Source organism: Electrona antarctica (assembly GCF_951216825.1).
Source record: "Electrona antarctica genome assembly, chromosome: 11".
NCBI classification, from domain to species: domain Eukaryota; kingdom Metazoa; phylum Chordata; class Actinopteri; order Myctophiformes; family Myctophidae; genus Electrona; species Electrona antarctica.
Genome location: NC_136792.1, coordinates 41,679,551 through 41,691,404, shown reverse-complemented (window position 1 = coordinate 41,691,404; position 11,854 = coordinate 41,679,551). Strand labels below are relative to the sequence as shown.

The window sequence follows — 11,854 nt, the reverse complement described above, 5'->3', positions numbered from 1 at the left end:
CTTACGGGCTCAACACATCAACTGGTATGGTCCTTTCACCTCTCCTTTTCTCCAGCATTATGGACGCCCGTGGGTTTGAGTGGCAGAGCCAGCTGAGGTTCTACTGGGACCGGGAGCCCGATGATCTGTTTGTGCGCCAGTGCAGCGCTGCCTTCTCCTACGGCTACGAGTACATGGGGCTGAACGGTCGTCTGGTTATCACCCCCCTTACGGACCGCATCTACCTCACACTCACACAGGTCTGTGTGTGTGTGTGTGTGTGTGTGTGTGTGTGTGTGTGTGTGTGTGTGTGTGTGTGTGTGTGTGTGTGTGTGTGTGTGTGTGTGTGTACAAGTTGGTTGTGAGGGGCCTACAAAATGGCCGGCCTCTCCAAAAGGAGGGCCAAAGTACTGCTCAGTATCAGCCATTGTAGGAAGGCAAACCACTCAATTTGGAGGAGGCGTTGTTTACTTTATCCATAGCAGACATGATTTATGTGAATTATGTCTGCTGTAAGTATGTCAACTATACTGTATGTAACAATGTTCTTTCGTCTATGCACTTGTTCTTCTATTGTCTGAACGCACTGGCAGTGTTCTCCTATTGTCTAACTGCACTGGCAGTGTTTATAATCCTTTTGTACAACGGATCTTTCTGTTTACTTCTGTTTATGTGCACATACCGGCAAATACACATTTCAAATTATGATTCATTTACTCAGGCCCTTTCCATGTACCTGGGTGGAGCGCCCGCTGGACCGGCCGGTACAGGAAAGACGGAATCCACTAAAGACCTGGCCAAGGCTTTGGGCCTCCTCTGTGTGGTGACCAACTGTGGAGAGGGCATGGACTACATGGTGAGAGACCTCTGACCCCGACCAAGAACTAACACATATCTACTGTTCTCCTGCGTTTTGACCTGAGATCAGATTCTAAAAATGTGTTCTACATCCTGACAGTTTTCTGAAAAAGCTATGTTCTTCGATTTTTCAAAAATAGCAGACCTACAAGCTCGTAGCGCGCCACTTGGTGGCGCGCTATGAGCTTGTAGATCTGCTATTTTTCAATAGCTAAAGCATAACATAATGCTAACACCAAAAGGGGTTCCCGCCCAAAATGGGTTAATTCAACACCTTTTATCTTGTTCCTGTCCTGTGTGTGTGTGTGTGTAGGCGGTAGGGAAGATCTTCTCTGGTCTCGCCCAGTGTGGAGCCTGGGGCTGCTTTGATGAGTTCAATCGTATCGATGCGTCAGTGCTGTCTGTCATCTCCTCCCAGATACAGACTATCCGCAATGCTCTTATTAGACACCTCAAAAGGTTCCGCGTAAGTCAAATCCAAATGATACAGTGGATATTACCCAGTCATTCAGTTTGAGCCTTATCTGCAAAAGGCACAAGACTTATTCACGTGAAAGGCTTGTTTTTTCCATTGCTCAAAACCCCGACCTGATCCTACCTCTCGCGTGTTTCAGTTTGAGGGCCAGGAGATCAGTATGGACGACCGCATGGGGATCTTCATCACGATGAACCCAGGGTACGCTGGGCGCACTGAGCTGCCAGAGTCAGTCAAAGCTCTCTTCAGACCGGTGGTCGTCATTGTTCCTGACCTGCAGCAGATCTGTGAGATCATGCTCTTCTCCGAAGGCTTCCTCATGGCCAAGGTGAACGCACGCACTCATGCACTCATGCTATAGGGATGAGCGATAATTATCAACCCGATAATTATCGGCCCAATATCAGGAATTATGACATCATCCCGATAAATCCAATAACATAATTAATAGTGCCGATAATGTATTGTATATATATATTCTTTATTTATTATGTTCATATGCTTGCAGTTCTGCAAAATAATTATGTTTCATCTGCTGATTGTTTGTATCTGCTGACACCCAGCGTGTCATAGGCATGATATACTGTATTTGCTTAGATCAAAGTTATGTTAAATGTACCGTTACTCACTACTAGTGTGTATTTTTATGCACGCACGCACGCACGCACGCACGCACGCACGCACGCACGCACGCACGCACGCACGCACGCACGCACGCACGCACTCACGCACGCACGCACGCACGCACGCACGCACGCACGCACGCACACACACACCTACGTTTTGGCAGTCACAGATTCAGTAACTAATCTGACTTGTTGTTTAATGCAGAATCTAGCAAAGAAGATGACAGTGCTGTATAAACTGGCGCGTGGGCAACTGTCCAAGCAGTCACATTATGACTTCGGCCTGCGAGCCCTCAAATCTGTGTTGGTGATGGCAGGAGAACTGAAGAGAGGTTCACCAGACCTCAATGAGGTAAAGGAAATAAAAATAAACTGTCCCGACAAAGGAAAATGTGTTTCTTTTTGGCTTGTTCTATTGGTCGTTACACATCAAGAGCAACATGAATATACAACACAAACTTTGCTATGGCTGAAGAGCGAGTCACTTGGTCTAATTCTATAACTGACAGATTATTACTCAAGTTTGTAGATGTGACATTACTAGTGTCCTATGGCCCTGTCTCTGTGGTTGCAGTATGCAAACATTACTGCAAAAGACAATTTAAAATGACTTAAAGGACCACTTCACCACTTTTCAACCTATCTTCATATAATAGGTCCTCACTAATAATCATGAAAAAATGGCGCAATTTTTTTCTACTCTGTCTGTGTCTCATAGGAGGGCTGTGGGCAGTTCAGAAACCGTCCTCCAGTGACACCATCGATGGGGAATACAAGCTAATAGAAACTGCAGGCTTTCTAGTCCTGAAAAGTTGCAATGCGAAAATGGTAGCCATCGTTCTCACGATAATGAAAATCTAAACTTTTTTCTAAAAAAAATCTTGTTTAAAAGAAAATCTGCCTAATGATGATGTCACTGGAGGACGGTTTCTAAACTGCCCACAGCCCTCCTATGAGACACAGATTGAGTAGAAATAAATTGTGCGGTGAAGTGGTCCTTTAATGCTTTAGTTATTCTGCTAGAAAATCGACTTTGGTTCTAAAAAAAAAAGTCACAATTTATTTCATTGAAATCTCTTTGTTGATATGCAAGGGCCTGAGGAAGGTCACAAGACCGAAACGTTGCTCTTTAAAAATAAATGCTCTTGAACCTGGCAAGTGGCGGTGTGCGGGTGTTCCTTCTTTCTCCTTGATATGCAAGGGAAAATAAAGACATTGCATGAACAAATCGCTCTTGGTTTTGTTAAAGGTCATACTGTAAGTCCTACGTTTTCTTCTATTCAGCAAGTGTTTTAATATCTCAAGTTCTATTTTCACTCTCTGTCCCTGTCATTTCCCCCCTTCCCTGTCAGGACGTGGTGCTCATGCGTGCCCTACGAGACATGAACCTGCCAAAGTTTGTGTTTGAGGACGTGCCTCTGTTTCTGGGGCTGATCACAGACCTGTTCCCTGGGCTGGACTGTCCCCGTGTTCGCTACCCCAAGTTCAATGATGCTGTAGAGCACAGCTTCCAGGAGAAGAAGTACACCCTGCTGTCTGATCAGGTATTCTGTGTGAAATAAGTTTATTCATATTCATAAAGGCTTCATCTAAATACTAAAATATATATATTTGAACTTAAAGGTATATTCAGTGATTTGACTTAATTCAAATATCACTTATTTTTTCTTTTTTTCTGGATAATCCTCCCTACTATAGAGTGTGCTGACCATATAAGGAGTTCCTCCCTGTCCCCAGTGAGCCCCTGGGGTCAAAAAACCCTAGTTTCAGTTTTGGTGGCGGGTGGCAAAGCCTTCATCCAATCAGGATGAGAGGGGCCTTCCTCCAATCATGATCGAGTGGGGGCGGGCCTTGGTGCACATGCTGTTGGCCTGTTGCACTTCCCCCCACTGTAGAGGGGTGCATGTGCACATTTTGTTACCGGGGCGGACTGGGTGGTTTTCCAAATCACCCAAATCACTGAATGCTCCTTTAACCCAGTAAAACTGGGAAAACATATATGTCATTTTAGATTTTAGAGTTGGCTATTCAAAAAATAGCAGATATACAAGCTCACAGCGTGTCGAGCTTGTACATCTGCTATTTTTGATTTTCTTTTAATCTTGAAAGTGTGAGAACTACTGATTTAGAAGGCACTTGCAGAATCATTTTTTAAATCTTTATTTATAACAATCATGAAATACAATACAATACAATACAATACAATACAATACAATACAATACAATACAATACAATACAATACAATACAATACAATACAATACAAACACACACAAAGCAGTTATCAGTACAACAATACAACATCAGGGCCAGGACAGGGGGATTTATTAAAATATACGAATAGACGAATATACTCCCGTTGCAAGTTGATGATGTCATACTTATGTCCATGTGTGGTACAGCCCTATGTATGGAATATGGAATCCATGTGCTAACTAAGAAAAATATTTAAAGTGGTTTTAATTCAAATAAAATAGTTATAGAGGGAAATTATAATGTATTAAGACATACAGTATTTGGTTTATAAACTAGGGATCCATTTAACAGAAAACATTAAAGAGTGAACATAAAAGGACAGTATTTTTTTTAGTCATAAATTGTTTTAACCCATTTTGGGCGGGAACCCCTTTAGCTATTGAAAAATAGCAGATCTACAAGCTCATAGCGCGCCACCGAGTGGCGCGCTACGAGCTTGTAGGTCTGCTATTTTTGAAAAATCGAAGAACCACTGACATAGAAACATAGCTTTTTCAGAAAACTGTCAGGATGTAGAAGACATTTTTAGAATCTGATCTCAGATCTAAATTGTTTTAATGTACTGATGTCTGTGACCGTTTGAGCTGCACTGTAGGGGTACAGATGTATAAAGAGACCATGGTGACCATACTTTGTGTGCTTTCAGGTGGATAAAGTGGTGCAGATGTATGAGACCATGATGACCAGACACACTACCATGGTGGTGGGTCCTACCGGAGGAGGGAAATCTGTCGTGATCAGCACATTATGTCAGGCCCAGTCCAAGTTAGTTCTGCTGTGCACAGTTTGACATTCATTCAGTGATCTCGATTTTGTGGAGTAGCTCTCTCACTGTGGTATAATGCTGTATCTTGTCATGTCCACACGCAACAGATTAGGCTTGCAGACTAAGGTGTACTGCCTGAACCCTAAGGCCATGAGTGTCATCGAGCTGTACGGCATCCTGGATCCTGACACTCGAGACTGGACCGACGGCATCCTGTCCAACATCTTCCGCGACATCAACAAGCCCACAGACAAAAAAGAGAGGAGGTACAAAAAAAATTGATTTTCAAGAAATCGCTCCTGATATTTCACCATACGATGTGGCATGATATTTATGCAACACGTCCCGGGCGCTGGGCACTATTCACCTGTTTCCTAGGCTGTGTGTTTTCCACTTCCTGTCGATTTGATCCAATTAAATCCAATGAAACTGGTCAGATGACCAATGATATCCAATGAAATCGACAGGAAGTGGAAAACACACTAGGAAACAGGTGAATAGTGTCTACAGTTGTAATGTCTCCTAAAAGTGGAAGACAGATGAGACTAAATTAACATGATGCTGCTCTCATTGGAAATGAGGAAGAAATACCACATACATACTGCCTCACACTGCCTCCTACTGGCAGTGCTCCTACTGGTGATCAACAAAATGTGTTGATCACAAAAATATGGATATATACTTTTAGTGTGTATCACATACACATGGGGGAATCTCAAAATGTTGCCATCAACTGTTGCCCTCCATGAGGCGGTTTAGAGTCCCCACATTTAAGAAAAACAGACTAAAGAACTAATTTGTACATCAGTCTGTCAAACCAAAATCGCTAAACCAGTGGATATGTTCTCGTTTCCTGATTGTTTCTGTGATTTTTGTCCTGTAATGTCTACCATTTTGTAATGTACTTCTATGTCTTGTCTGTTTCTTGAACGGTGACATCATGGACGCAAAGCAAATTTCAGTGTAAGCTGACAATAAAGTTGTATCGTATCGTAAATTAACTCTCATAAATCTTGCGTAAAGGTAGCCTATATACATTTCAATCCTCAGGTACATCCTGTTTGATGGGGACGTGGATGCACTGTGGGTAGAGAACATGAATTCTGTGATGGACGACAACAAGCTGCTCACCCTGGCCAACGGAGAGAGGATCCGTTTACAGGGACACTGTGCTCTGCTCTTTGAGGTTGGTTGGAATTTCCACAGTTCTCCGTTCCTGTATGCAGCGTTGTGCAGTTCTCATTGTATATGCAGTGGTGGAAAAAGTACTCAAATGTTTTACTTAAAAGTATGTATTATATAAGTATGTTTTTTGTAAAATTATCAATACTGCAATGTAGAACTACTTTTATGTAAAAGTCTTGAATTCAAAATGTACTTGAGTAAAAGTATAAAAGTATTGAAATCAGTACCAATAGTAGAAAGTACTATAACTATGCATAGTGTCCCATTTCAAGTTTTCAAATGTATCAAATCTTTTGAAAATAGCAGATCTACAAGCTCACAATGTGTCGCATTTTTTGTAATAATAATCAAAATCTACAAAGTAACTAGTAATTGCAGGTTCCCAACCTTTCTATTACCACGGACCAGCTGACAGTTCATAAAATCTTGGGAACCTCTGCTTTACACCACTGATTGTATGGTTTTACACTTAACAGGTTGGAGATCTGCAGTATGCCTCTCCTGCCACCGTGTCACGCTGTGGCATGGTGTTTGTCGACCCCAAAAATCTTCGCTTTGCCCCATACTGGCAGAAATGGGTTAGCGGCAGACCACTTAAGGTTTGAGAAACATAATACTGTACGTATTGATGTAAGATTCTCTAGTGACAATGTGTAATTATAAGCATGTCTCAACTCCATCTGCCTTTGTTCTTCTCCAGGTGCAGCAAGACCTGAACATGCTGTTTGAGAAATATGTACCCAGCGCCATTGGCTTGATAGTGGACGGTGTTGTGGACGGCAAGCAGGGACAGAAACTGAGGACCATCCTCCCTCAGACGGATCTGAACATGGTTGGTTCATCCTGTCCTTCTCAAACGCTGCAAATCACTGTTGTATTGCAATCCAGCAGAAAGTGCTTTGGTTGACGTGGTGGTTCTTTGTGGGTGGTGTGTTCAGGTGAAGCAGTTGTCCATGATGCTGTTCTTTGTGGGTGCTGTGTTCAGGTGAAGCAGTTGTCCATGATGCTGTTCTTTGTGGGTGGTGTGTTCAGGTGAAGCAGTTGTCCATGATGCTGGATGCCCTGCTGGTGGCTGAGGTATACACCGCGGAGGTCCTGGAGTGTTACTTCCTGGAAGCTCTGTACTGCTCTCTAGGGGCTACCTTGTTGGACAACAGCAGGAAAAGGTTTGATGACTTCATCAAGAAACGGTCCTGCTTAACTGTGGGGAACGATGAGAAAGCCACCACTGGGCCTGGAGAGATCCCAGGTTAGAAAAAAAAACAGAATGGTATTACATTACATATAAGATGATTATCAGAGCATTTAATTGGTGTAATACAGATAATATTGATAAATATGTCCTGACTCCACACAGGTTACCTGCCCACTCTGTATGATTTCCATTTTGATGGTTCAAAGAACAAATGGGTTCCCTGGAGTTCCCTGGTCTCCAAATATGTCCATGATCCTGACAAAAAGTTTATTGAAATTCTTGGTAAAGTTTAACCTTTTTGACCGTGACATAAGATTTTTTGACTGCGACATAAGAAAATAAACAATGACTTGGATTTTAAATGTATTTACTGCCTGAACCCTTCGTTCTTGTCCTTCCAGTCCCAACCGTGGACACTACCAGAGCCAGCTGGATGTTGGAACAAATGGTGAAGATAAAGAGACCGGTGGTTCTGGTGGGAGAGTCTGGGACGTCGAAAACCGCCACCACTCTGAACTTCCTGAAGAACCTGAAAGTGGACACTACTGTGAGTTTACTGTTTAACCATTCATATATGTAATGGCTACTACTGGCAGTTGTTTTGATACATCCATTAAAACGTCAGATTAAACCCGGGTCCCCTGCACAAGTGCCCAAATTAACTACTAATCTAATAAATCTATACTGCATGTGTGCTGGCTGAGGCCTCATACACACGTATCAAACAAATGTTCCGTGTTCCGTCTGTGATTAATGGCTGCCATAATGCAATTCTAATGGGAGTCACATGGTTTGACCAAACATTTGTGTTTGATTGCTGATTGCTGCCCCATCAAACACAAATGTTTGGTCAAACCATGTGACTCCCATTGGAATTGCATTGTGGCAGCCATTAATCACAGACGGAACACAGAACATTCGTTTCATATGTGTGTATGAGGCCTGAGAAATAGAATGTTGACCTTCAGACTTGTCAACCAGTAGTAGTGAGTGATCCTACCCAACAACGGGATCTAAATTTCGTTTTCGTTTTTGTTCACACACAAAATATGTTATGGATTGCAACTTTAACCATTTCCCCCTATTTCCAGATAACTCTGACAATTAACTTCTCATCGAGAACCACCTCCATGGACCTGCAGAGGAACCTGGAGGCCAATGTGGAGAAAAGGACCAAAGAGATTTACGGCCCCCCAATGGGGAAGCGATTACTGGTCTTTATGGATGACCTGAACATGCCACGGGTATTCGCTGGTCCCTTTTGACCAAGCCTGCAATTGCTTGAATGTTTGTTCATATTATGTTCCACCGGAACTATTCTCGAACTCAAGCTTATTTACGTTCCACGTTACGCTCTAGGTGGACGAGTATGGCACACAGCAGCCTATTGCGCTGCTGAAGCTGCTGTTGGACCGAGGAGGCATGTACAACAGAGAGAAGGAGCTCAACTATAAGGTCCTCAAAGACCTGGGCTTCATAGCGGCCATGGGGAAAGCAGGAGGCGGCAGGAATGAGGTGGATCCTCGCTTCATCTCCCTCTTCAGCGTGTTCAACATCCCTTTCCCGGAGGAGGAGTCCCTCCACCGTATCTACGCCTCCATTATCAAAGGCCACACTGAAGTGAGTGAATACACATGAATATTGTGAGTGGCATCACAATATCATCCCCTCCCCTAATCCCTCCCCCTTTCATACATTGACATACAACAACAGCTGTGGGTGTTCAGGTGGATCACCACCCACCTGAAAACCAAGCATACTTAATGAACTGGTGGGTGTGGCCACTACACATAATTATTTTTAACACTTTCTTTAAAAAAAATCTTTCTCCTAGTATAATCATAGTACCTAATGATCATGTTTTAGGGGGGGGGAAATCACGGCATAACCTCTTTAAGTTGAAAGACAAGTGCAGGTATCAAATATATTCTAATTTATGTACACACAATTCATAGAATGAATTCCACATTGTTGTTACATGCTTGGATAATTATGTCTGCTTGGCAGACTGTTTGTTTGGTTGTGAAGTCTCTTTGATCTTTGATTATCAACAAAAATAAACATGAGCCAGGTATTAAGCATGATTAAATGTTTCAGTCTTTTGAAGAGGCCATACGGAAGGTGTGTGACACGGTGACCTTGTGCACACTGGCGTTGTATAAGAACATCATCAGAGAGCTGCCGCCCACGCCCTCCAAGTTCCACTACATTTTCAACCTGAGGGACCTCTCAAGGGTTTACAATGGACTGACCGCCACAAACTCTGAGAGGTATGACGCAGCAGGTTAACGTTATTACGACGTAATGTCCCTTTTCACTTTGGCTTGTTTAAGTTTCTCTGTCTCTGTGTGTTTCTTTGACAGGTTTTTGACTGTCTCCCAGTTTGTACGTGTTTGGAGGAATGAATGCCTGAGAGTATTCCACGATAGACTCATCAATGAAACTGATAAAACCCTGGTAGTTATACACACTGTAGTCACTTTTTATATTGACTGAAGGAACAAGTGACGTTTTTTGCAATTACACCTCTCATTGCAATTACACCTCTCTGCAATTACACCTCTCATTGCAATTACACCTCTCATTGCAATTACACCTCTCTGCAATTACACCTCTCATTGCAATTACACCTCTCATTGCAATTACACCTCTCATTGCAATTACACCTCTCTGCAATTACACCTCTCATTGCAATTACACCTCTCATTGCAATTACACCTCTCATTGCAATTACACCTCTCTGCAATTACACCTCTCATTGCAATTACACCTCTCATTGCAATTACACCTCTCTGCAATTACACCTCTCATTGCAATTACACCTCTCATTGCAATTACACCTCTCATTGCAATTTCAAATACGTGTTCTTGTTATCAATGTTCACTCCATGGATATTACATTTAATCCCTTGAAAATTGTATTTATTATTTTTTTGCCTCTAGGTACAAGATCATATAAAGAACTTAATTGAAGAGCATTTCAAGTCAGACCTAGAGTCAGCCATGAAGGACCCTATCATATATGGAGACTACAAGTCAGCCCTCTGTGAGTCTGAAGCCAGAGTTTATGAGGACATATGCGACTATGAAGCTTCTAAAGCCTTGTTCCAGGTACTGTTCCAGTTAAGGTTGGCCTCAGTCTGATGTGATGCTATAGTACAACTACTATACAAGTATTTGTCATGATACTTTGTCACATTGCAACATACAGTATAATCTACAATTATAAGATATCTAAAGGTCATGGTTTACTCTGCAGGAGATTCTAGAGGAGTACAACGAGACCAAGTCTAGAATGAATCTGGTTCTGTTCAATGACGCCCTTGAGCATCTGACCCGAGTGCATAGGATCCTCCGTATGGACCGCGGCCACGCTCTGTTGGTCGGCGTGGGAGGCTCCGGCAGGCAGTCCTTAGCCAAGCTGGCTGCTTTCACCGCTGGCTGTGAGGTACAGTAGAGTAGAACATCATAATTAAAGACAAAGGTTGCAGTGAGAAATCTCCATTTTGTAACAGTCGCTGTGTAAACCTACTGTATAATATGCCCTCAGGTGTTTGAGATCACCCTAAGCAGAGGCTATGCTGAGTCGAACTTCCGCGAGGATCTGAAAAGCCTGTACCTGAAGCTGGGCATCGAAAACAAGAAGACGGTGTTCCTGTTCACTGACGGCCATGTCGTCGAGGAGGGCTTCCTTGAACTCATCAACAACATGCTCACCTCCGGTCTGAAAAACATAGAACATCCTGGCTTATACTCTCATTCATCATTTTTAAGTGGTGCAACCACTTCCTTAAGTGACTATGTGTGTGTGTGTGGGTGGGTGGGTGGCTGGCTGGCTGGCTGGGTGCGTCTGAGCACGAAAACAGCATGGTTGTTTTTCACCACCTGTGCGCAACCTAACACACACACAAACACACGCACATATTAACTGTATATATGGTGATTTCGGGATTTTCTCTCACTGCGATAGAACTGCTCTCAATTCAATCTCCATTCACAGGCATCGTTCCTGCGTTGTTCCTGGACGATGAGAAGGAGTCTGTCATCAATCAGCTGCGTGATGAAGCCATGAAGAAGGGCGCAGGCCCTTCCAAGGACAGCATGTGGCAGTACTTTGTCGACAAGAGTGCCAGCAACCTGCACATCGTCCTGTGCATGTCCCCAGTGGGGGACGCCCTCAGAACACGCTGCAGGAATTTTCCAGGTGAGATATCGTGCCACAATCTGTCTGCAATTCTTAAGGCCTATGGGTTTTCGGTGAAGAGGTGACCACCTAAAACAACAACATGACGTCACGCCGCGGTGACCACCGCTCACACAACATATCTCTCTGTGGTCACCTCTTCACCAAAAACTGTACTATGAATAGATAGACCTTTATTGCATGCATGATCTAAGTAAAAAAACACACTTGTGTGAAGTGAGCGGCACCTTTCATCACAATGATGAGGGGCTATCCTAATCCTATGCACAGCTTTATGTGTATGTTTGTCTGTCTGTATGAGCAGTGAGCAC

General features: G+C 43.2%; 1 protein-coding gene across 1 annotated transcript in view; it reads left to right on the top strand.

Moving 5' to 3' along the window:
- Positions 1–11,854, top strand: part of dnah10 (dynein axonemal heavy chain 10) — a gene marked incomplete at both ends in the record, with an annotated part of 54,496 nt that overhangs the window by 19,037 nt on the left and 23,605 nt on the right. The window contains 22 exons of the mRNA XM_079513866.1: positions 56–239; positions 701–835; positions 1,151–1,303; positions 1,452–1,640; positions 2,144–2,290; positions 3,291–3,482; positions 4,840–4,958; positions 5,067–5,225; positions 6,010–6,145; positions 6,621–6,743; positions 6,845–6,976; positions 7,177–7,393; positions 7,502–7,621; positions 7,741–7,886; positions 8,431–8,583; positions 8,699–8,959; positions 9,437–9,609; positions 9,703–9,796; positions 10,283–10,450; positions 10,599–10,787; positions 10,890–11,061; positions 11,340–11,543. Of these exons, the coding sequence (XP_079369992.1) occupies positions 56–239; positions 701–835; positions 1,151–1,303; positions 1,452–1,640; positions 2,144–2,290; positions 3,291–3,482; positions 4,840–4,958; positions 5,067–5,225; positions 6,010–6,145; positions 6,621–6,743; positions 6,845–6,976; positions 7,177–7,393; positions 7,502–7,621; positions 7,741–7,886; positions 8,431–8,583; positions 8,699–8,959; positions 9,437–9,609; positions 9,703–9,796; positions 10,283–10,450; positions 10,599–10,787; positions 10,890–11,061; positions 11,340–11,543 (3,566 nt within the window). The remainder of the gene's footprint in view (positions 1–55; positions 240–700; positions 836–1,150; positions 1,304–1,451; positions 1,641–2,143; positions 2,291–3,290; positions 3,483–4,839; positions 4,959–5,066; positions 5,226–6,009; positions 6,146–6,620; positions 6,744–6,844; positions 6,977–7,176; positions 7,394–7,501; positions 7,622–7,740; positions 7,887–8,430; positions 8,584–8,698; positions 8,960–9,436; positions 9,610–9,702; positions 9,797–10,282; positions 10,451–10,598; positions 10,788–10,889; positions 11,062–11,339; positions 11,544–11,854) is intronic.